The following is a 26,806-nucleotide window of genomic DNA, read 5'->3' on the forward strand; positions in this document are numbered from 1 at the left end:
ATTTGTGATTTTTTGCAATTTTTTTCGAATTTTTTGGACTCCAAACGGTCAAAAACGGCTAGTTGCAACGGCTAGCACACGTGGACCAATCAGATCGCGACACGTGGACCAATCAGATCGCGCCACGTCGCTCTCGCCCGCGCTCTCGCCCCGCCAGTGCCTCGCCTCCCTCTCGCCTCCCTCTCGCCCGCCTCTCGCCCGGGCGGGCGCTCCAGCGCGGGCGAGAGCGAGGCGATATCGCCCGCTCTCGCCGGGCGCCAGCGCCATCGCCCGGCGCCGGCCTCTCGCCCGCCTATCGCCCGCGCGCGGGCGGCAGCGGCCTCTTCTCGCCCGCGCTGCCGCCCGCACTGGCACCAGCCTAATGAATCTCCTTCCTTTTCCCTTGTCCATACAACTGACACAGGACCTCGAGAGAACCGAAGGGGACGAAAAGTTGGTTGGGCCATCTAATAGAACACCCCACCTAAAGAAGCCAAGCGAACACTGGGAGCGTCCGACCTGGTAAAGCCTGAGACTCCTTCTATTTCTTTTGGGGTTGATTTGGTGATCCGGGATCCCGGGAGGATCGAAGGAGATTGAGGGGGAAATTAGTTTATTTCCCCCTCAATCCCCTCCGATCCTTCCGGGATCCCCTTGTCACCAAATCAACCCTTGAGGGGATCGAAAAACTCGCGGCAGTACTGTCGTGGATTCTGGGGTTCGAAAGGCTGGTCCATAGAGGGCTCACAGTCACCTTAGCGAAAATTAGAGCGAGGGGCAGCAGGTGACGGACACACTAGCAACCAGGACCCAAATGGACTCTACAACTCTTAAAGGAACACCATCAACTCTTAATGGACTGTACAAATTATTAGAAATGAAATGCAAACTAAAATGAAATTTGAAATGAAAAAATGAATCTGAAATGATAATGCAAACTGGAATGAAATTGAAATGAAACATAACGTAAACTGAATCTGAAATGTAAATTGAACCGAAATGAGTACTACACTGAACCTAAATGCCTCTTTTACTAAACTGAACAGACAAAGCTCATTCACTAAAATAAAAAGAAGCTTAAACTAACCATCTAATGCTGCTGCTTCTCCAGGCACCAAAGGAACTTGAACACCATCACCTTGCACTTCATCTGCTCCATCTTTGTCATCTGTAGCATGAAAGAAAACAAAAGGAAGAATAAAACCATAAGGTGCGAATGACGTGGGAAAACAATAAACTCAGTGAAGGACCACCTTCTGTTCCATCGTCCCACACGGCCACACCATGTCATAATCGAGTTCATTAGTTGGGCCATTAAACTTTGCAATATTATCCCAATCTATTGGTTCTACGTTTAAATCGATCCCCAATCCACGCATTGCCGATGTTAATGAGACAGGGAAACAGATACGGAGGGGAAGAGTTCGTTCGGATGGTCTAGACACAGTGATCCTCCTAGGTGATCTATATAGGCCATTGATTGAGTGGCGAGCAACGAAAAAATTGAAGATTTGACTACTAAATTTTGTGGTAATGAAAGATCAAACGTAAATGCAGACTGCACAGGCTACACAGTTGAGCACAAATATAAGGCTTCCCAAAAGGAGGTCTTGCACCATTATATCATTTGCCCTTTCAGCAAGAGATAATAAACATAGGATGGTTTTAATGATATTTTGTTGTCTCTCTGAAGGATGTTATAAAGAATCACATCAAATAATTGTTGGGGCTTTAGTGGTTGCAATACATTTATGTCAAATAAAACAAATCTTTCCAAACTAACCCGAGCATGACAAAGCAAATGAAGCAACATTGCATGCCCATGCACCCTTGAAGTGGAGCACCAAGTTCACTAAATGTTTTTAGCGTGGCAATCGTGCGGTGCTATGAGATCTCAGAACCATTATCTAGAAGCATAAGAAGTTTCTTGTCAATTCCTGATTCAATCATAGTTTCAACAGCCTTCAACTTTCCAGCCTTTATCAAAGATGCAAGTCTTGCAAACACATTTTCATACATTGCTCATTTTCTGCAAACAAGAGATCTGCAATTTGATCCATAGGAATTCTTGCCAAATTTGATCAGCAATTGCGCCATCAACATGCTCAGATATCTTGGCCAAAAACAGAAGAGAAGTTGGCTAGAGTTAAAGTATCTTCACAGGCACCAAGAAGATCAATTAATCTATCTGGAATCTACTATTTCAAAAGAGCAAGTAAGATTAATGTAGTCTGCTGGAACAAATATAATTGTAATTGCGATAGTGAATGTAAAAATAAAATCTGGTGATTCTATGGAAATTATCTCTGCTATTCGAGGGACAAGTATTTTACCGAACCCAATTTTGCTTGCCTCAAATTCGGATAAGGATATGCATGTCATGAGAGCTTGAGTTGTGTTTGCCAATTAAATGTCAATGTCCATGAATTCTAGCATAGAAAAGAATGATTCCATCTTTCGTTCAGCTGGTCTTTTCATACACTCTTTGCTAAAAAACAAAAAGGCCAAGGAGCTACAAATGTCGCATAGTATGAAATCGAATCAGATAAAAGAGCACGAGTAACATCATTTGTTTTGTTCTCATGGTGCATCTACATTTTTCTCATTGACGTATAAAACTGGATCAGGTGCACAAGTTGTATATGTTGGGAGGTTGGATATGATTTTCTTCCATTTTCCACTCTAGTTTCATTCGCTAGAGCTTGCCCATGACAACAACTGTAAGAGGATGAAGACCGCAGGGATCTAGCAAGACTTCTGTGACAAGCTCTGAAGTATAGAGAAGTTAAACGCCAAAAAACCATGGCATTTGAAATTTTTAGTTATTTTATTTTTCATGATGTATATTCCTATAACATGCCTTAATTTGCAAATTTGGCATAACTATTTATTGAAAAAAAATATATGTATGTAAAAGAATACTAAGCATATTGTGAAGCTAAAAATGATGTTATTGAAAAAATATGTTGTTAATAGAATAAGATTAATATTAAAATGGAAACATATGTAAATTAGAATCATTCGACAAAGCTAAGAGATGTCCATGCTTTGAGAACCTTCTTCAGATCACGACCGCAGAAGTAGGTCTCCAAGACTCAGCGAAGGTTGCCGCAATTCCACAAATACATGGCATGCATCCTCATGGTCGTCGTCGCCGCCATAAACATGGATAACTCAATTCCCCGCTCCATCAATTTAGAAACAAGCAAGCAAGCAGCCGATCGCTCACCCCTGGCCCATACGCACCAATATGACTCCAAAACTATGTTCGAATCAGTATCGTCAGCACTCCACGTGCAACTAATAATCGAGACCCCCTGGCCTAAGCAGATCGATTGATCGTCAGAGTCAGAGAGTTCGTGGTACATGTATCTTAACTACCATGGAACGACGGGGCACGATGTAGAGCGGATAGCGCCTCCCTATGCGGAACGGCATCCGCGCCACATCTCTCAACTACAGCCTCCTCATTGTCGATGCCACAGCAAGGGGCCCGTGGCCGCAGTCACCGACCAACATGTCTCCATGTCCTCGTCCGACCTCAACGTGTCACAGCAAGTAGTCGTACGCTAGCACCTGACTGACGACACGGGTCTCTGAAGAGCTCGCCACCTCGGGAGATTCGAGCTCTGTTGCTGCTGGTGGTAACCATTTTCACTGTGCTGACGCGGAGAGCCAGAGGCCAGAAATTTATAGCGACGATAGTCGTGGCAGGCACGCTATCGGAGGTTGCAGTATGGCGGGTCACTCAACACGGAGTTCGCGTAAAATTTTAAGTCAAGCACAAACTACCTTAAGTGATAAAACAAATCAAAAAAATAAATGATAACTCATTATTTTTTAATAAGACGAGTGGTCAAAGTTTTTTAAAAAGTCAACAATGTCATATATTTATGAACGGATGGAGTAGTAGAGAAGAAATTATAGGAGCGCGAATTGATTCTATAGAAATGTAGGATTTTTTAAAAAATTATTAACGCAGGACGACCGTTGAAACTGATGTTTTAGACCTTGTTTGGGATACCTTCACTTCAAAAATTTCAACTTCATTCCAACTTCTTTCACTCAAACAGATCCAGCTCCACGAGTTATAGCTTTTAAAAAATCGAAACTAGAGGCCAGTTCATGAAATTCATGAAGCTTCTTAGAGGGTGCTTCAAAAACACTGTTTTTATATCTCCTCATGAAGCTGTACGAAAATTATCCACCATACCACTGGTTACCCAACATACAACTTCTGTTCTCTCTCGCGACAGCGTACTAATCATAAAGGGTAATTAAGAAAAATCGCACAAATTAATTGTACTATAAAAGCTGTCCATATGCAAGCCAAACGCTCCTGACACCTAACTTAATAAATTGCTGGAGTTTTTGAAGTAGAGCTATTCCAAACAAGCCTTTAATATAGTAGATAGATCTATACTACTTATTAAGACTGCAAAGGTAGTCTGCCTTTTTGGTTCTGCCGTTCTGCCAACTCTCGATCTCGACCGTATGTTGCCTCTTGCCCACACGATCGCAACCACCTCCGCACTCTAGCGCACGCAACACGATCGCAGCCACCTCCGCACTCTAGCGCACGCAACGTACCCTCGTCGCAACCAACCCCACGAGATCGGTGTCTCCGCTCTCTTTGTCTCCCCCACCGCATCTTCGTCTCCCCCCACCGCACGAGCTACGCTCGCCGCCTCGCGCCGCGCCCCTCCCTGCTCCTCGTCGATGCTTGATCGCTCCCATCGCAACGCCACACGCATCCACAAGGAACGCGTCGCCGACCTCCTCGGCGCCAGACTAGGCCACTGCCTCCTCGACGTCGGTTGTGGCATTGGTGGGCCCGCACGCACAACCGCAAGGCCTCGTCTCGCCTCAATGCAAGGTCGTCTGCGGTAACTTCCTCTCCATGCCATTCGCGGACGCGTCCTTCGACGGCGCCTACTCCATCGAGGCCTTCTACCACGCGCTAAGGCTGCAGGACGTCTACGGCGAGGTCTTTTGAGCATCCTTCAGAACTCCCTCTCCCGTGACCCACTTCGGCACCGGCGGCTGCGGCTGCTCCCGTAGGTGCTGCCGCCTCCTTCCACTCTTCATCCTCCTCCCAGATCTGTCCACGTGCCTCCGTGCCCGCGATTCTGTCCACCCTTCTTACTCTCACAATTAGATCTGGGGACGCAAACCCCATCTCGCCGCTATGACAGTCGGCAGTCGCACAACGATCCTCTCACCGGAGGGGCGTCTGATCTTGGTGGAGTACGCGATGGAGGCGATCGGCAACACCATGCTAGCCCTCGGGATCCTGGCGGACTACGACGTGGTCCTCATCGGCGAGATCCTCTCCCTCCTCCACCTTGGCTCCGCGCCGCCACCCTTCCTTCCCCGTCGTCGACAGAGGAGCAACAACAGGCTCTAGAGGTGGCGTTCCTGCCGCCTCCTCCATCGCTGCGTTACCAGAGCCAGAGCGTGGGACCATGTTCCTGGAGCTGCTGGAGTCTGCGTCGTGGGTCGCTTTGATGAGCATGGTCGTGGAGGGCGGGCCGGGTTGAGTACACTGGAGACGAGGTTCTAGCGCAGCGCCTGCCACGTGGCGCCGTAGAGGGAGGAGCAGACGTTGCGACCACCGTTAGTGAGCACGGCGACAGAGGCCGTGGAGGGCAGGTGGGAGGCGAATGCCACACTGCGTTGCACGAGTGCACATAGGCCCGCCCCGATTCCTTCTCCGGTTTCGACATTCAGCGTGCGCCCAACAGCGACGAGGATCGCCGTTCGTAAGATGGGCGAGGTGGCACCGCTGATCCCAGCCACCCGGAGGAGGACGATGTCTCGCAAGGCCGCGGCGGCAGTGGAGGCGGACCGACCCGCTGAAGATGTATCTGGGGAGAAGACATTGAAGATTACGATAGCTTTGAATCAGGAAGCTGAGGCGGTGGCAATTGCATCAAAGGAGGAGAAGGGGCTGCAAGACGAACCGAAAGGTGAGAAGGTTTCATTTCCCAGATCGACTTGCTTCTACCATCCTGTTGTTTGTGGACAGTATTTTGGTAGCCGATATGTGTTAGCGTTACCATAAGCTAAAAGTTTAAATAGAATGAATTGGATGCACTATGTGCCAAATTAAATGAATTTTCATATGCTCATACCCGGGCTCTGCTTTGTGTTTCTTTGAACTCCTTTGTGATGATTTTCCCCTTTTTTGCCTTTTCGATGCTCGTCGACTACACCATGAAGAAGATCTGTCACTCCAAGCAGAATGCCAAGTTCCAGCGGACTGATTAGTGATTACCACGAGGTAACACATGTGCTCCTGGCATAGGAAGACAAGAAGACTCTTGTAGAATGGTACATCGTGAAGGAAACCCAGGTAGAATAATTTTGCGAATTCTTTCTTCAGAGTATGCCCGTGTGTTTGTCTATAGAGCCTAATCGTTCTAAAATTTATTTCTTGTGTTCAATCCTTTGGGTTAAGGTTTTATGTACAGTGAGCATGAAACTATGCCAGGGTCAACATATTGGAAAGTAGTTTCCCTCCCATATTTTTCTAGAAGCAATAAGTTGTTGAGTATTACACCACCATTTTTAGCTTGTTTGCATGAATGTCCATTTGATTTTATCTACATCATTAGGAACTGCCAAAGCACATAAATGTCCATTTGATCTTTTAGTTACCTACCTCATTGAGAACTTGCAATGTGAATGTGTTCTGTCCAAATTGGCAATCTGCATTAATTATCATCTAAACAACAAATAGAGCATGTCATATGTGTAATTGGTAAACTATATATGAGTAGTGAAATTGAAAGCACTGGCTTGGTATATAAAATTGAACATTGAGTTAGCCTTGTGATATAATAAAATATAAGAATAGACCTATGGCATGCACATTTTTTAGCTTGGCTTCTTGTTTGCTATCACGTGGCATCCAAACAAGTGTGGCACGCATACCAGAACACACAAAAAAATTTATAAGCAGATAAAACTGAAAAAAGAGAGAAACAAAAAATTTACATCAGGTAGAACAACATTTGGAATTTTCATTCAAATGATCATATTTATTATATATTGTAGTTGTACATATGAACATGTGATCAATCACACTGGCTATAGCAGATTAATATTACTAATATGTGCAAGTGATCAATCAATCATTCACTGTTGCAGATTACTATTACTACAATGCATTGTAGCATTTCAAGATCTGAAGCTAACATAGGTGTTAAGAGAGAAAAAAGTAATTAAAAAGAAGACGATCGTTGCTAAAAAGCCTAGAAATAAGACTGGTGGACTTGGTGCACGAAAGCTTACATCAAAGCTATGTTTTATATATTGACTGGAGAACACACAACCATTTTGTCCTGTTTCTCTACATATAGTTGTCATTTGTCAAGTAACGACCTCTATTTTCTATTTTATAATGTGACAAAAGGGAGTTTGCTTTATAACTCTCTAATTTTACTTTTACCTGCTAATCTAAAAAAACTCTATGAACATGTTTTTTTTGTTTAAGTAAAGTGTAATTTCCTATCCAATTTTTGCATTGTAGCCAAATGAAAGCCTCTATGAGAAGAAGCCTGAAGAACCAACTCTCTTCCTGACATCATTGGTGATTGAGATACTATAACCAGGAGCAAACCCCATACTTACCAATTTGAATATGTCGAAAATGCACCTCCTCCTAAGATTGGGAACAACTCAGAAGGCAAACAGATGAGTGGGCATGTTGCACCCCCAATGTCGTCGAACTTCTTTGCTAATTTTGGGATGGACAGTGGATATTACAAAAATCTACGTCCAGTTCATACAAAGAGCATGTAACTGTTTCATTAAAACATATATGATAACTCTTTACAATGTTGTTATTATGCAGTTCTACACAATTAGAAGAGAAACATAATAGCTTTATAAACAGACAAGGATGAGTCTGAGGCAAGGAAGAAGGTAATAACTTACTTCTAAATTATGATCTCTCTTGGAAGTAACCAATTGCAGGTCAGGTCACCGTAGAAGGAGGAGCAGACATTGAGGCCGCCACTGGTGATCACGGCGCCAGAGGCCGTGGAGGGCGTGTGGGAGGCGAACGCCGTGCTGCGCTGCACGAGTGCACATAGGCTTGCTTCTCTGGTGAGGACACCATAATATGTGCAAGTGATCAATCAATCATTCACTGCAAGACGAGGACCACAAGGTGAGAGAATTTCATTTCCCAGATCGACTTGCTTCTACCACAAGATGAGATAATGATCTCCTAATCAATGCGTCACTCGGACACTATAAATTTAAAGTTTCTCTGATTTTGTTCTTCACCTACAGTTCTATGATTTTGTGAAATTGAAGTTAAAGGATCGATATTTTGGTGGTGTTGGAATGTATTACTTGTCATATGATGAAATTGTTGTTAAAATATCAGACCAATGGGACTTGATTTGGTTGATTTGTTGGTAAAGCTTGTGGAGTTTACAACTGTTTTGTGCTGCCGCTATTTTTCAATTCAGAGTAGTTATTTTTGACAAACATTGTGACATGTATTCCAGTTTAGAGAAAATAAAAAACAACAATGCAGATGTATTAATTTCATGCTACACAAGATAACACTAAGCAAAGCTATACCAACAAAAAGTTATACCAACACATGGGCATACATTGTAGTATTAATTTATCGGCTACACATTAAATAACTAAAATGTAGCACTTTAATGATCTGTTCGTGTCCATATGAATAATTTGTCTGTAAATTAATGTTTTGATTTTTTTTCTTTCTGCTATAAATTTTCATTAGACTTTCGCTTCCCATGTTTTACTGCATCTTGTGTAGCATGAAAGCTAAAATCTTTTCTTTGGCAGAACAACAGTTATTGCTTTGCTACAACCTGCACCTGAGACATATACGGATTAAGGTGAATACATAGGCATCCAAAAGGTCTTGTGTATGTTTCACTGCAGCTGTGGTGATTGGTTAGGTTGGACCATTTCAACTTACTTCTGATTCGCAAATTCCAGGGCAGATGCTATTCAGAGGAATTATGGTGGATCATGTGTGCAGCTGAGGCTGTCATTCAGCTCCTTGGCTCCATTGTTTTTGTACTTCATCCAATGGCTGGACTTCGGCTGTTGTTATGCCCTTCCCAGCTATTTAGGACTATTTCACATTCTCATATGCAAGGTAAAATTGCAGTATGTGGTTCTAAAATTTGGACCTCTTATATATATTTTTCTGTACAGGAGACCTGGGTTTCATGCATTAAAATCTGTTATGTTTTGTTTTCGCAGGTTTATGCTGATGGAGATTGTCGGCGTTTCGAACCCGGGGGGTCCCTGGACCGACGAGTAAATTGTCGCCATGTGCCCCAGCCCAGATGGGTCGGCGCGAGACGGAGCGCGAAGGGGGGAAGAGAAGCCGGAGGGAGACAGGCGTGAGAGGTGAAACCCGCGGCCTTCGTGTTTGTCCCACGCCTAGGTCGGGTGCGCTTGCAGTAGGGGGTTACAAGCGTCCACGCGGGAGGGAGCGAGCGGCCCTGCGCGAGCGCCGTCCCGTCCTTCTCCGCGCGGCCAACCCTCTGTAAGAGGGCCCTGGACCTTCCTTTTATAGGAGTAAGGAAAGGATCCAGGTGTACAATGGGGGGTGTAGCAGTGTGCTAACGTGTCTAGCGGAGGAGAGCTAGTGCCCTGAGTACATGCCATTGTGGCAGCCGGAGAGGTTTTGGCACCCGGTTCATGTGGTGTCGTGGCCGTCGGAGGAGCGCTGGAGCCTAGCGGAAGGACAGCTGTCGGGGCTGTCGAGTCCTTGCTGACGTCTTCTTGCTTCCGTAAGGGGGCTGAGAACCGCCGTCGTCATAGAGCGTGTGGGGTGCCATCATTACTTGTTTAGCGGAGCGAGCCAGATGGGACGCCGGTCTTGTTCCCCGTAGCCTGAGTCAGCTTGGGGTAGGGTAATGATGGCGCCTCCTGTGACGTGGTCGGTCCGAGCCCTGGGTTGGGCGAGGTGGAGGCTCCTCCGAGGTCGAGGTCGAGTCTGTCTTCCAAGGCCGAGGTCAAGTCCGAGCCCCTGGGTCGGGCGAGGCGGAGACCGTTGGCTGAGGCCAGGGCTGAGTCCGAGCCCTGGGGTCGGGCGAAGCGGAGTTCGTCGTCCTTCGGGGCTGAGCCCGAGTCCGAGCCCTGGGGTCGGGCGAAGCGGAGTTCATCGTCTTCCGGGGTTGAGCCCGAGTCCGAGCCCTGGGGTCGGGCGAAGCGGAGTTCGTCGTCTTCCGGGGCTGAGCCCGAGTCCGAGCCCTGGGGTCGGGCGAAGCGGAGTTCGTCGTCTTCTGGGGCTGAGCCCGAGTCCGAGCCCAAGGGTCAGGCGAAGCGGAGTTCGTCGTCTTCCGGGGCTGAGCCCGAGTCCGAGCCCTGGGGTCGGGCGAAGCGGAGTTCGTCGTCTTCCGGGGCTGAGCCCGAGTTCGAGCCCTAGGGTCGGGCGAAGCGGAGTTTCCTATGGCGCCTGAGGCCGGACTTGGCTGCTGTCAGCCTCACTCTGTCGAGTGGCACAGCAGTCAGATCGGCGCAGGCGGCGCTGTCCTCTTGTCAGGCCGGTCAGTGGAGCGGCGGAGTGACTGCGGTCACTTCGGCTCTGTCAACTGGAGGGCGCGTGTCAGGATAAAGGTGTCAGGCCACCTTTGCATTAAATGCCCCTGCGATTTGGCCAAGGTTGCTTCTTGGTGAAGACTGGGCCTCGGGCGAGCCGAAGGTGTGTCCGTTGCTGGAGGGGGTCCTCGGGCGAGACGTAGATCCTCCGGGGTCGGCTGCCCTTGCCCGAGGCTGGGCTCGGGCGAGGCGTGATCGCGTCCCTCGAATGGACCGATCCTTGACTTAATCGTACCCATCAGGCCTTTGCGGCTTTGTGCTGATGGGGGTTACCAGCTGAGATTTAGGAGTCTTGAGGGTACCCCTAATTATGGTCCCCGACAGAGATAGCTCAGTGTCGACATATGAAAGGCGGACAAGCCTTAGGGAATTCTATGGTAGTCTCTAGCCTATATGGGCGTGTTGTAACCCCTGCATCAATCTGCTTTGGACTGGAATTCTCATAAGCCTTCTTCCATTGCAGCAATTGTCTATCCGATTCTGCAGCAGCTTGAGAGTAGTTTGATCGAGAGGGACCTGAAAGGGAAGGGCCGATGCAAGGATATAGTGAGTAGGAGGAGGATGGAGGATTGGAAAAAGGTAATTACCTCTCATAATTTTCATTATCTATATGTGAATTTGGACAGGCTATGCAATTTGGATATGGATTTCGAGTCTAATTAAAGTGCTACATTTTAGTTATTTAATGTGTAGCCGATAAATTAATACTACAATGTATGCCCATGTGTTATTTTTAGGATAATCAAGACTCCTTTTTTGAGTGTGTGGTTGTCCAACACAATATCCAGCGGACTGCACAGATTCCATTTAGTCCACATTCAGTTACCAACAGTTCATGCTAACACCTAGACATTGCATACAGTTGATGGACATTATACTAACACCATGACACTGCATACAATTTACAACACCTAAACATGATATTTTCTTTATTATTTTGGAGTCATTTCCTTGCACATGGCTTCTCCACGACCGGTGGTGAATATAGATGGCTTCTCCATGACTGGTGGTGAAGTAGTGGCATCTTCAACATTTGTAGTCTTGGGTTATTATCAAAACCAAAGCTTGCTGACATTGGTTGGCCTAGGAAGAGGTGCCAACAATGTGGTGCTAGACGGCTACTGGTCGCCACCGATGCTGTATTCTGGAGGATGGTCGTCCATGGCGATGGGAGATTGAATGGCATCAACTTCGAAACGAGGCTGCCGCGAGTGAACAGAAGGAGAGGTATGGAGATGGGAGGTCACAGAGAGATCTATGGAGAGGGGAGCAAGGTCACGAAGGTACATATGGAGGGAGGACTCACGACATTCACGGTGATTTGGCGTTGTTGTCCTTGTGGAGCTCAGGTAGTAATCACGGGACTTAGGGGACAGAGCGGACACAATTTTCATTCTACATGTTCTTTCCTCTGTCTTGTTCTCATTTTAGCAGATGTCGTACCTAGGCTTCTATTTTGGCAGATCCCTTTCTGTCGTTGTTCATAATACCAAAAATCTCCTTTCACCCTGGCAACATCCAAAGAAGAGCAAAGTGGAGAGATGTTGTCAATGGAACCATCACCAACTCAGATAACTCGAGCCCACCGTGCTCAAGGGAGGAGACCAACGCCAAGGAGTACAACATTTTTCTTCAGGTGTAACGAGGTGTTGTTTCATCTCAACTAGAGACGAAGAGAAGTGAGCAACTATTCAATATCAATATATGATGCGTGATTTGTATTATCGTAAAACGCAATATCTGTGTTGCCCTTGAATATTTATTTATTCCATTTTAATTTGTTATGCTTCCCCTCCCTATTTGTGTATGGAATGGAAAACTGAAAATATAGTGAGTGATATAGACTCTGTGGTTTTGACACATGATTCTTGAAGAATATGGTTTCTTTTTCCAGCAGTGTGGTCCCATTTTATCCTGAGGAAACACTGGACACAACTTCCTTAAAAACATTACTGAGCAAGAAGGGCTTCTCATGAGTTGTCCTCTATTAGGTTCAACTGTAGAGCTGTGATGATTGATTGTTAAATGTTGTAGGTTAAGATCATGTAAGCAATTATAAAATCCTTGTTTTGTTATGTTATATATAGAAATCGTAGCAACGCACGGGCATATAACTAGTGATGAATGAAATGTCTTATGAGGTGGGAGCCTTAGGAGATAATTAAAGGAGGGTTTAGGAGTTTTAGGGTTTCTAACCTTGGGATTAAATTTGGGATGTTACAGATGAGAAGACATTTTTATTACCGTTTGGTAGGGCTTCACGGTAGGGGTGAAAACGGGTCGGGTATACCCGTCGGGTACCGGATACGGATAATGCAAATACCATTTTTTCGGATACGGATTCAAGTATTTTAATATTCGGGACGGATACGAATAATACCCGGATACTGCAGCTTTGGATTCGGGTCGGATACAGAGCGAGGACTACCAGGTAAATACCCGGATATTCGGATCGGATACGGGTACCCGTTTTTCGTTTTTGTGTATAATATAGTTATAAAATCATAACTTTTACATATGAAATTGAATAAAGATAAAGTTTATAAGAAATTTGTAGAGCTCAAAGAGATCTATAATTTTGTAGTACATCAATTTTTTGTTTAAACATATATTTAGACCAAAATCATTGAAATAATGTCCAAATTTATATCAAATTAATTCACTTTTATCATTTTTATGTGGGTGGCTTAAGTTTATCTCCATGTGGGAACTTAAGTTGTCTTTTTATAGACTATTTATTAGTATTGGTAACTTATTATAATTTTTGGACGCCGCTACAATATTTTATAGATTTAATTGTATTTTGATGATTTTCTATGACAAGAAATTAATAATACATAAATAGCCTAAAAATCGTGAAATTTTATGGAGCCACAACATATGTCGTATATAACCATAAAAATGTTTGGATCATAAGATCTATAAGATGCCCGCGTTTCTTCCATTACACTTTCACTTATTTATATGAGTTACATGTGAAATCACTGTAAGTATCTAGGTATCAACATAATCAGTACTTTACTTTATCATTTTTATATGAGGACTTGAGTTATCTTCGTATAAAATGTTTATTAGTTTTTGTAACTTATTTACAATTTTTGAGTGAAACTAGAATATTTTATGAATTTTTAATATTGTTGTGTTGGTTCTACAATGTCCTTGTGATTAGTAACTTTAAACTGCATGATGTCAATTTTATCGGTCTCTTTTCCTACATTTGATCTATCATATATATGATTATGTATTGCTTAATTTATGTGTTTGTTGGATGGTTGGACAATTAATATCATCGATACAAACTACCCGACAATTATCCGGTACCTACCCGAGTAGTATCTGTTTCTTACCCGCCCAGATTATTACCCAGTCTCGTTCTGTATCCGTCCTGAATCTTAACTACCTGTATCCGGTCTCGTATCCGAAAGAAATACATTAGGGTAGGATATGTGATAACCTTGTATCTAACTATATCTGTCTCATTTTCATCCCTACTTCACGATAAACCTAAACTAGAGCCTCTCAAAGAGCCATACCAAAGGAGCTCTCAGTGAGTCAACCGACCCATACCAGGAAAAAAATCATCGTTGGCGCCGAATCGAGCTTGCCTCGCTGGACTGCGCTCCATCTCCTCTCTTCCCTAGCCCTGCCCCCTCCGTCGATGCCGTCATAGGTGGCGAACCCAGCTTGCCTTGCTGGCCCGCTGTCGCGAATCCACGAACCACGTCTTCCACTAGCTCGATTTGGTGCGAAGCAGTTGGATAGCGAACAGACAGTGCATCGCCAGCAATAGCATCGTCCGCTGGTTTAGTGAATTATTTACAGTTCATTGCTGGAGACTATAACAGACGTTTTTATCGTTACATTTATCTCTATTACTTATTAAGGCTGCAATAGTAGTCTGCCATTCCATGTCCTGCCCATTCCGTGTTCTACCACCATTCCCTGTTCCGCCTTTCCGATTCCCTCCTCCCCGCGTACAGTCCATTCCCATGTTCTGCCACCATTCTATGCCCCTATTTGTTTCAGCTTTTTGGAGCTTCTGGCCACCAAAAGCTGCTGCGGACTGCCAAATGCTCAGCTTTTCAGTCAGCTTCTATAAAATTTGTTTGGGTAAAAATCATTTAAAATTAACATAAACATATAATCGGTTGAGTCGTTGCAATAGTAGGAATTCGTCACTTTCTAGATCCTGAGTCCTATGGACACCTTTATCTTCCTCCGCACATAATCCTAATGATACTCAGATTCTATACACAGCCAGATTCTCCCCACAGCCAGATTCTCAGAAAAGCTGGTCAGAAAAAAGCTAAACCAAACATGCCTTATATCTATCATTCTCATTCCCCTCCCCGCAACGGCCATTCCCATTCTCGTTCCCCCGTATAGCCGACGTCTAGCTAAAATTAAAAACAATACACATGGCCCCAAGGGGATTCGAACTCATTCCTATCAAGCAAATGCCAGCAGTAGTTACCGCTACACCACATGCGTGTTTATGTCTATATCTATAACAGAAAACACATATACTACATCTCTCCCCAAGCTCACCTGTTACCCTTGCGCAATGTGTAGTAGTAGATAAGTATCACCGAAATTCTTGAATTATATTTTTGAATGGAGGGAGTAGTATTTAAAGAAAAGTCTTGCATGCAATTTATTTTGTTTGAATAATGTTTTCAACTTAAATTCCTTTTTTGCATGTGTGACATTTATTCTTCGTAATATTTTTTCATGGATCTGACTTGTGAGTCATTTTTATAAACCAACGCCAAATATGAATCCATGTTTCTTACTTGAAAACCCCAAACAAACACCATTAGCAGGAGGCACTCACGTTGGGGTCGCTCATCGACGACGAGAAGAAACTTGGCGACTGCCAGTTCGACCTCTAGAAACAGTCCTACGTGGCCGCTATGTACGACAAGCTCCGGCGCAGTCGTCGCTTGGACACGATGCAGAGCGGTTGCTCCGCGATGTCCATCGTCAAGCAGGGGGACCTCATGGTAGTCGCCAACGTCGGCGACTCTCGGGTTGTTCTGGGCATCGCATTCGACGACGACGCCATCACGTCGTCCAGCTCATCATCCACCTGAAGCCGAACCTGCCACGTAAGTCGCTACTGACTGGCTATGAATTCTTGTGCGTTGGGACGATGGCTGTTGCTGACGTTGTGTGTGTCGTTGAACATGATGTATGTAGAGGAGTAGCACATCTGGTGGTGCAAAGGCCAGGGGTAATACCTTGCTGATGAGCCCAGGGTGCACTTCGTTTTACAGCCCAACCAAGAGTCATCAGTACTCGGTATGTCGCACGCGTTCGTCACAAAATATCGAGGACTGTGGCGTCATCTTGACGCAGTAGGTGACGCAGAGGAGTACCGACAACAATGACCAGTTCGTCATCCTCGCCACCGTTGGGGTAGCTTTTGTGTCGACTTGCCTTTAATTATCTTCGCAAACACACACACTTGCCTTTTTGTTTAAGCAAATGCGTATGGTGGTACGTGTCTGATGACTAACGATGTACGGGGGAATTTCTTCCTGCATGTGTGGAACGTGCTCTCCAATGACGATACCATGCAAATCGTGACATATATCGAAGTCTGCATGATACTGATGGTTGCAATGTAGTGGTGAAATAGATAGATTAAAATAACAAAATTTATATATGGTCAGAATCACAAATTGATTATAAAACATTTTCTCATAACAGTATAACACATATTTTATATATAAGTTATCGTAGTATACTGGTATTATATATTCTCGTTGCAACGCACGGGCACTCAGCTAGTCTCTACTACTCTTAAGATGCTACTGTAGGCGTCCACATATTATTTTGGTGCACGGTTCTATCGATCCCTCTGCCCACCCACCGCCCCTCTGCTCACCGCCATCCACGCCGAACATGCGATCCGGGGCCCTAGCAGCGCGATCGCCATCAACGCAAGAAATCCTCGATCCGCCATCTACGCTCCCCGCCATCAACGCTCCTCGATCTCTGCTCCCCGCCATCAACACGGCCGCCCCGCTCACCTTCCACCGACGGGGCCGCCCCGCTCACCTTCCATTGATGGGGCCGCCCCACCCACCGCCATCCCTGCTCCCCGCCATCAAACCGACACCGATGGTGGTAGCCCGGATGGTGCGGCCGCCCCGCTCACCTCCCGTCGACGGGCGCTAAACTCAGATCCCCTTCCACCGATCTTGTGCTCACCTTCCACGTTCGCAACCGTACCGCTCCCCTTCTGTGCTCATTCTCACGCCCCGCTCTATCGATGGAAGTGCTGATGGTCCGCGACCGCCCACGCAATCAACGCCATGGTGGATGGCAGGATCGGCTTGAGGTCGACGCGGGATTTGGACGAGGCACTGCTGCATTGGGAGCACAACCAAAAACTAGCGGAAGCGTCGTCATCAGCAATTCAGCATCGGCGCCACTTCTGGCCGCCGCGGGGGTGCCCGATACGCTCCTCGACCGCGTCCGCCTCGCCACTATCCCCAACGTCATCCCCTTCGAGAGGGTCCGCGACGCCGACTTCGCAGGCTTCGTCGAGGCCGTGCATATCAAGATGGTGGCGCCCGTCGAGCGGTTGCTGGACCGGTTGTCCCTGGAGCGGAAGCCGTACGCCATTGTGGCTGACACCTTCCTGGCTTGGGGCATTGGGGTTGGATCTGCGCGGGGGATACCGGTGTGCTCGCTGTGGACGCAACCGACCACGTTCTTCTTGGCGCTCTGGCACCTAGACTGATGACCGCCGGTGGATGGTCTGACCGTCCGCCTCGCCACCATCCCCAACGTCATCCCCTCCGAGAGGGTCCGCATCGCCGACTTCACAAGCTTCGTCGAGGTCGTGCATATCAAGATGGTGGCGCCCGTCGAGCAGCTGCTGGACCGGTTGTCCCTGGAGCAGAAGCCGGACGCCATCGTGGCCGACACCTTCCTGGCTTGGGGCATTGGGGTTGGATCTGCGTGGGGGATACCAGTGTGCTCACTGTGGACGCAACCAGCCACGTTCTTCTTGGCGCTTTGGCACCTGGACCGATGGCCGCCGGTGGATGGTCAGGTCGTCCGCCTCGCCACCATCCCCAACGTCATCCCCTCCGAGAGGGTCCGCAGCACCGACTTCGCAGTCTTCATCGAGGTCGTGCATATCAAGATGGTGGCGCCCATCGAGCGGCTGCTGGACCGGTTGTCCCTGGAGCAGAAGTCGGACGCCATCGTGACATGTGATGTATGTGAGTACCTAGGAAGCAGCCGAGGCATGCTCACCGCGGCGGTGGAGAGTCTGGTGAGATGGGAAGGGGCGGACGGTGGCCGATCTGTGCCGTAGCTGGGTCCGCTGGACCAGACTCTGGAGCGGGCAAGGGACGTCCCCCAAAACGGAGAACACCGGAATGGGAGGTCGCGCCGCCGCGGCGTGGGAACTAGGAAGAGATAGGGTTATGCTGCAGCGGTAATCAGGTATCTGGAATTCAGTCTCGAATACAACATGTCCCCTGCTCGCTGGCTTCGATGGAAGGCGTACCATGTAAGTGAGCAGCCGAGGCTCGGGCCCCTGGTTTCGGCCGGGGTGGTTTCTTGCGTTTGATTTGATGGGTGTCTCATTTCGTTGCCATCACAGCGGTGGTGAGCGGGTTCTTCTCCAATGCAGTGTCGGCTGTGGTGGAGCGGCTGTGGTCGCTCTCGCTCAAATCCACCACCAAGATAGGTGATTATTGAAATCTCTCTGTCGTTTTGTTTAGGGATGGCAACGGGTTTGAAACCCGCGGGCAGATGGTTTTCAAACCCGCCTCCGCGGGTTTAATATTAAACCCGCACCCGTACCCGTTACCCGCGACGGGTACAATATGCTACCCATACCCGCGACCCGCGGGTGCCACAAACCCGCGGGCACATAATTATACACATATATTTATACATATATCATCTATATATACATATATTTATACACACATATAACTATACATATACAAATATGTATATATATAATATACACACATATAAAATTACATATATACAAACATATATATATACATACACACATATATATATATCCGTTGCGGGTACGCGGGTTTGCGGGCACGGGTATAACATTTTCATACCCGCGAGAAAAAATCCGTCGGGTTGAGAATCAAACTCACACCCGTACCCGCGGGTACAAACTCACACCCAAACCCGCACCCTATAGGGTTTTTACCCGTGGGCACGCGGGTAAAATGTGCCCTTTGCCATCCCTAGTTTTGTTCCTTCTTCGATCCTGATTTGTGATTTCCTGTGATGTGTTTGCTCTTGGTGTTGCAGCAACGAGCGAGGGCAAGTCAATGGTGAAGTAATAGGGTGGGTACACTATGGAGACGGTATTCGACAGCAGCAGGCTGGGGATCGAGCCCTACTCCAGGGAGGTCACCCAGAGTGGTGAACTACTCGTCATGGACTCCATGAACAGCAACATCTACAGGATGGCGCTGTCGCTGTCCCGATGTGCGTGCGCCTTGGCTGGCCTCCTTCTACCCTCCCCTCCCATTGAATGTGACAGATCTTGGTGTTGCTCCCCAGTGGAGCTACGGTAATTATTCCCTCTAGTGAGAACCTCCATTATTTATTCTTCCCTCGTTTTGTTTTCACCATGAATGGCGCAGCCCTTCTCTCCCGACACCCACCCTGCAGACGACTCTCTCCTCATCCACCCCGCACCCCTACAGCCCAGCCCTCCCTCTCTACCTCCCCTCCCTTTTTCTTTTTTTCCTCTCGGCGCAACAGTTGGCCTACTGCTCGGGCCAGAGAGAAGCCGCCACTGGCCGCCGTGCCCCTCCCCCCACGTGGGCCCCGCCTGGGCATGGACGATCGGCCTCTACATCCTGACGGTGCTTCCAAAGCTGTGGATTGGTTGGTGTCATCAATTCCAGCAATGACCATTCTTTTGATGGTGATGTCTTTGTTAGCTTGTAGCGTGTACATGCTACATGATGCTTTTTAGTTGCTTTTAGCTGATTTATGCAACTTGGGCTACTTCCATTTTTATGGGGTGTGTTCACGTGTAGAAATGTGGTCTAGAAAAAAGAGGTACCGATCCAATCTATGCTACTTTTATGCTTTATATATGTAATGGTATCAAATTTCGTCAAGGTGTTGGTATAATTGTTTAGTACTGAGGAGTGCTATCATCACATGTCGATCCCTTCTTTGATATAAACATTTGACCCAAACATGTATACCGAATTCCAGCAATCTACATCTTCTCTGTATCATGCTTTTTTCTCTATGCCTGCTCATGTTTCATTTTCCAGCAGATAATTTGAGCCACATAAGATTTATCTCATCCTCTGAAATTGGGCTGAATAATGTCGATAGCAGGCCAAAGCTTGTTGCTGGTTCGCCTGAAGGATTTCCGGGTCATATTGATGGGAAGCTGTGAGAGGCGAGTATGAACCATCCGAAGGGATTTATAGTGGATGATAAGGGTAACATCTATGTGGTTGATGCTATGAATATGGCTATTAGAAAGATCAGTGATACAAGGCTTGCTGCATTGGCTAACTATTTCTACCATTGTCTATTTTCTTCATTTTATTTTGTTCTTCCCATATATATGCTAACGGTATCCTGTTTGTACTAATTTTATGTTATTTCTACTATTTGGTCTCATATATACTGCTTTTGTATAAGCCTCTAACATCTGCTCTAAGCTAAATAGACAATTAACAGTGTTGTATGCAGATTCTTAAATTACAAAAGCGTGGTTTGAGGGGTTCTATTGAGATGTTAAATTCGAATTAAATCATCACTGATGCTTCTAAAAATTCTAGATTTACTTAAATTACAAAAGCGCGATTTGTTATTGTGAACTTAATTCTTTTCTTCTTTTTTCTGAACATTTTCCTGGAATAGGAATAACCTCAAACTTGTGTGCCTTAATAAATCTTGATTTGTTGGCAGATATTAAATACCTTGAAGCTGAGAGTGACACAAATGGAGATACTGAATAAAAATGTAGTTCTGCCCTAGGGCCTCTGGGGTTTCCCCCAAAAGAACCGCACTATCATGCAGATTTGTTGCCACTTTCTCATTTTGCCCTTAATTTTTTACCCTCCATAGCATCCATTTATTGATCTGATGACGAAACTATTGGTATGATATAATTAAGTACTGAAGAAAAAAAGTTTCAACCATTTCAGAAATAATTGTTGAAGTAACTTTATCATGAAACACTACTTCCAGTTCATATATTCTCAAATGGGTGAATGATTCTTGCCATTTAAATGGGCAAAGTATCATCTTTTGCTCTATCTGATAGAACTGAAGTATTTGATTTTGTACATATGTAATAGATTCAAAACATTAAGGGATCTTCTCTAAGTTACTAACTTCATTTTTCTACTGTTTATAGATTACGAACTGAACTTAAATCAGGCATTCAATATTGGTCTCTAAAGAGGAAGCTCTGCCAAGCATTACTAAGAACTGATCAGGTATGGAGACACCTTTGTTTTGCTGTAATTTTAAACAAATAAATATCCTGATAATAGTGATGTTTTGTGAACTGAACTTAAATGCACGACACGTTTTTCTTCATGTCATCTTTAAATGCATGAAAGTATATCCGAGCCTGTCGTTAGCTTTTAACACCAATGAAAATCAGTTATCTTTACCATTCGTTATTTCTTTGAAGAATGGTATTTTAGTTCATTGGCCATGTGTCAACGTGCTTCTAGTGAAAAGTGCTCTATTTTTACATTACAGGCTAGATTTCAGCATTAGGAGTATCAAAGAAAAAAAATAACGAATGGTAAATATACTACAGATGACGCATTAGGCATTATGAAATACCCAGTTATTGGGGCGAAGGCGAAGACGCTACCCTTCGCTCGATGCCTTCGCCAGTCTCGCTGCGCCAACGGAGACGACGACCAGCAGTCTTCGCTCTTCGTCCGGCACGCCGAAGGACGAAGACCTATGGCGAGGTCGCCCCATCCCGCGGCGTCGCCCAACACTGGAGCCCGCGTGCAATCCGACCCGTCATAACGGGCCCCGCGCTATCACTGCGCAGTACGGGCCTAAATTGTAAAGGTTTTTCTGTTATTACAGTCTGTAACCCTGCTTTAATAAGAATATTCCAGGGGGAACCTAGGAACCTGAGGGCACATGCGTCCTTAATCCTTGACGTTGGGCACTCAGACACCTATAAATACCCCCGCACAGTGCCCTTGAGAGACCGGATTAACAGAGCTATTGCCATCTCAAATTGAAACCTTGTTTGCATCGCTTTCACTCCCACGTTGGATCAACTCGCCCAGTAGAACGAGTTCCAACATTTGGCGCCCATCGTTCGTGCTACGAAAAAACCACCCGCGATGGCACCCAAGAGAGCTACCTCGAAGGCTGACGAGGCTGCGAAGGCAGCACTGCTGGCCGAGAAAAAGGGCAAGGCCCTTGTCGACACCACCCACCAAGAGGCCTGCGAAGACGACGCACTCAGCAAGAGGCAGCGCAACGAGCAACCCACTCCCGAAGGCAGTCTCCGCACCTGCAGCTCTGGAGGACAACCACAACTTCCCCCAGGCTTCGCTCCACCAGAGGGCGCGGACGCCACCGAGGACGGCGAAGTCATTGGCGTTTCGGCAGAAGAACAGCTACAACTGCGCGCCTTGCGCATCAAGAACCGCAACCTCCAGAAGCAAAAAGAGATCCTCGAGGCCAAGCGCCAACGTCTGTCTGCACAAGCCAAGGTGCGACAGATGATACGTGACGAAGAGCAGAAGGCTCAGGAGCTTGAACAAGAGATCGCCCTCATGCAGAGCGAAGGCCAACTCGGCCTGCAACACGGCCCACCCCTCCAACAGCGCGCACAAATCGAAGACATGTCCATCCCTCAGCGCGGACATGCCGTCCCGCATGCCGCGGCATTCCAAGGCGTCAACTATCTTGACGAGCGAAGCCCCCTGGCGCCTCACCTGCAGGTGTCACCATGGCCCGCCAACTTCAGGGCAGGGACCTATCCCAAGTACAACGGCAGCACTGACCCAGCACAGTACATCATGAGCTATCAGGTCGTCGTTGCATCATCCGGAGGGGACGACGCCACGATGGCCAAGTCATTCATCATTGCCCTCGAAGGCCCAGCCCTCACCTGGTACACCAGGTTGCCGCCATTGTCCATCGACTCCTGGAGAAGTCTCCGGGACAAATTCTTGCTCAACTTCCAAGGGTACAGCCCAGACACCGACGCCTTGGGCGAACTTTCACTCTGCAAGCAGCTGGAAAAAGAGACTCTGCGGGAGTACTACCGCAAGTTTCTAACCCTCAACTCACAACTGCCTTCAGTCGATGACCAAATCGCCATCCACTACGCCATCAGTGGCCTTCGGGCCGGCGTCCTTTACAGTCACTGCATCAGGGATCCGCCCAAGAACCTCCAGGAGTTGTATCAGCTATTTGAAAAATATGCCAGATCCGAAGAGCTCCACCAGCGCAAAGTCGAGTCTCAGAGGAAACCCAAAGACACTCCACAGTCCAGCCGCACGTGGACGAGGCCCTCGCAGCCAGACTCCGGTCAGGACGGCCGCAATCAGCAGCAGGTGCACAACATCGCCAACCAGCACCCCGCTGGCGAGGCCCCTCGCCGCCAGGAGTATCCCCCTAGGGCCGTGGGAGCGGAACTCGTGGTCGGGGTCGGGGACGTGCGCAGCAGCCACGCAGATTTTACTGCCTGTTCCACGGCGAAGACTACGCCCACCCTACCAGAGACTGCCCAGAGACGAAGGCCACCAGAGACAGGATGGCACGGGCGCAACCAGCCGACAACCCTAGAGTTGTCGCGCACACATATCAGCAATCCCCTCCGCCACACATCCACGGCCCCGCTCCGCATCCACCGCACCACGCATACCAGCACCACCAGGAGGTACAAATCGTACCTCCCCACCCCCACCTCCACACTAGCAACAACAAAACATCCACCACCCCCGCGCCCCAAAGCAAGAGGACTTCGCCGATCAGCCGTATCGCGGAGTCATTCATATGATCACTGGGGGGTCCAGCGCTGACTTCGACACAAAGCGGCAGAAGAGGGACCATTATCGCAGCGTCAACCACGTCGCCGTCACAGGCCCAGTCGTGCAGACAAAGTGGTCCCATGTGCCACTAACCTTCGACGCCCGAGACGTCGATCTGCGCAGCGCACCCCACATCGACGCCATGGTTATCAACTGCAGCGTGGCAGGCTGGGACCTGCATAAAGTCTTAGTCGACAATGGCAGCCAGGCGGATATCATCTTCCTCCATGCCTTCGATCACATGGGCATAAGCCACAGCCTGCTCAAGCCTTCGGACAACCCGCTGTACGGCTTCGGCGGCAAGGGCACCTTTCCTGTCGGCAAAATAGAGTTACCTCTCTCCTTCGGTGTAGCACCCAATGCCCGAAGTGAGCAAGTCACATTCGACATCATCGACAAGGTGTACCCGTACAACGCCATAATGGGTCGGGGCTCCATCAACAAGTTTGAGGCAGCCATTCACGGACTTTACCTGTGCATGAAGATACCAGGTCCGCAAGGCGCCATCACGGTCTACGGCAACCAGTAGGCTGCGCGTAACATAGAACGAGACTTCGTCCCCGGACAAAGAAACGTGCACTGCCTCACGGCCCAGCGCGAGGTCCCCGCGTCTGCCAGCCCAACTGACAAAGAACACGACAAATCACAGCTGCAGAGCAACGACGGGACCAAGACTGTTCCCCTCGACCAGGCCACGCCCAAGCAGACGGTCACCATCAGCGAAGACCTCACTTCGCATGATGAGGAGAGACTCCTCTGCTGCCTGTCCAAGAATAAAGACATCTTCGCCTGGTCCGCCCTTGACCTAGTCGGAGTCAGTCGCTCCATCATCGAGCACAGTTTAGGAATCGACCCTTCGGTGAGGCCGAAGAAGCAGCGGCTATGTAAGATGTCTGACGAGAAGACAGAAGCCGCCAAGGTCGAGGTACATCGCCTGCTTGAGGCCAAATTTATCGAGCCAATCGCCTACCCCACATGGCTCGCCAACGTAGTAATGGTGCAGCAGAAGAGCGGCAAATGGCGGATGTGCATCGATTTCACCACTCTTAACAAGGTCTGCCCCAAGGACAACTTCCCGCTGCCTCGGATCGACAAAATAGTCGATAGTGCGGCCGGGTGCGAGGTCATGTCACTCCTCGATTGCTTCTCCGGCTACCATCAAATATATATATATGAAGGAGGAGAACAAGACAAGCACTAGCTTCATAACTCCCTTCGGCACGTATTGCTTCATCAGAATGCCGGAGGGACTCAAGAACGCCGGGTCCACTTTCTCTCGGCTCACCAAAACGATGCTCGAGGGACAAGTCGACAGAAATATATTCACGTATGTGGACGACATCGTCGTCGCTAGCAGAAGCAAGGAGAACCATCTTGCTGACCTCGCCGAAACGTTTGCGAACATGCGGGACGCACGACTTCGCCTAAACCCCGAAAAGTGCGTCTTCGGCGTTCCCCAGGGGAAAATATTGGGCTACCTGGTGTCACACCGCGGAATCGAGGCCAATCCAACCAAAATTCAGGCCATCATCAACATGACGCCCCCGCAGTCAGCCAGAGACGTCCAACGCCTGACAGGCAGATTGACCGCCCTCAACAGATTCATCTCCAAATCCGCAGAGCGAAGTCTCCCTTTCCTCAAAACTCTCTGCGGCGCAAAAGACTTCGCTTGGGGACCAGAGCAGGCGGCGGCCTTCGCCTCATTGAAGCAGTACCTGTCGGAATTGGTGATTCTTACAAGCCCCGACTCCTCGCTACCCCTGTTGCTCTATGTTGCGGCTTCGCCACATGCGGTCAGCGCAGCACTGGTTCAATAGCAGACCATAGAGGGCATGATCAGGCAATGTCCAGTTTATTACGTCTCCGAAGTGCTCACACCATCAAAATGTAATATGACGGAACTGGAAAAGATTGCCTATGCAGTTGTTATGGCTTCGCGCAAATTGCGCCACTATTTCGAGCCATTCAAGGTCCGGGTCACCTCAGATAGGGGACTCGGCGAATTGTTTAGAAACCCGGAGGCATTAGTCCGGATCGCCAAATGGGCAGCCGAACTTTCCGGCTACCACATCACATTTGAACCCAGGACAGCCATCAAGTCACAAGTCCTGGCTGACTTCGTTGTCGACTGGACTGGGCCAACAACACAGCCGGACCCGTCTACAGAAAAAGTATGGACAATCCATTGCGACGGCGCATGGTGCCATGCGGGGGCAGGCGCCGCTGCAGTCATTACTTCACCCACAGGGGTCAAGCACAGATACGCAGCACGCCTCAGCTTTGCTTTGGAGTCTGACAGATGCACTAACAACATAGCAGAATACGAAGCTGTCATCCTCGGCCTTCGCAAGCTAAGGGCCCTTGGTGTCACCACCTGCATCATCAGAACGGACTCCAAGGTAGTCGCCGACCAAGTCGAGAAAGACTACGCAGCGAAGGACCCCGTACTTATGCAGTACCTCACAGCTATCCATATTCTCGAGAGGCAATTCAAAGGTTTCACCTTGCAGCGTGTGGACCGTGCCAAGAATGAGGAGGCCGACGTGTTGGCCAAGGCAGCAGCCAGAGGCGAGACCCTGCCCTCCGACGTATTCTACCATGTCATCGGCACGCCAGCCGTTCGTAGCCCAGAGGGGCTCCAAATAACCAATGACAGCGAGGGCCACCGCATAGTCAACCTTATCATGACCGAAGACTGGCGGGCACCAATAACCCTGTTCCTGCAGGGGTACTATCATCCAACCGACATCAATAAGGCCAAGCGCCTCAAACATCGAAGCCGAGACTTCGCACTAATCGAAGGACAACTTTACAAGAAGGGGGTCAGTCAACCCATGCTTAAATGTGTCACCGAGACCGAAGGCGTCCAAATTCTGCGCGAAGTCCACAGCAGGACCTGCGGCTCTCACGCAGGGCCTAGGGCACTAGCCGCAAAGGTAATCTGTCAAGGTTTCTACTGGCCCGCCATGATCTGCGCCGCAAATCGGGTCACAAGGTCCTGCGAAGCCTGCCAGAAATTTTCTCCACGCTCGGGAAGCCCTTCGCAATTCACGAAGCTAATCGCCCACACATGGCCTCTTCAACGCTGGGGCCTGGACATTGTCGGGCCCCTACCCACGGCCCAGGGGAACCTCAAGTTCACCTTCGTCGCTGTCGAGTATTTTACC

General features: G+C 48.0%; 1 protein-coding gene and 1 pseudogene across 1 annotated transcript; one reads left to right on the forward strand and one right to left on the reverse strand.

The window, feature by feature from the left end:
- Positions 1-1,069: 1,069 nt before the first annotated feature.
- Positions 1,070-2,570, reverse strand: LOC103637198 (uncharacterized; annotated as a pseudogene).
- A 791-nt stretch (positions 2,571-3,361) lies between these two features.
- Positions 3,362-12,633, forward strand: LOC103637197 (E3 ubiquitin-protein ligase AIRP2). Its single transcript, XM_020543089.1, is given in 8 exon segments — positions 3,362-3,426; positions 7,124-7,153; positions 8,968-9,130; positions 9,238-9,256; positions 10,911-10,961; positions 11,048-11,163; positions 11,649-11,867; positions 12,619-12,633. Coding segments are annotated over 8 exon segments (678 nt in total).
- Positions 12,634-26,806: the final 14,173 nt, after the last annotated feature.

Source organism: Zea mays, chromosome 8 (assembly GCF_902167145.1).
Source record: "Zea mays cultivar B73 chromosome 8, Zm-B73-REFERENCE-NAM-5.0, whole genome shotgun sequence".
Lineage (NCBI taxonomy): Eukaryota > Viridiplantae > Streptophyta > Magnoliopsida > Poales > Poaceae > Zea > Zea mays.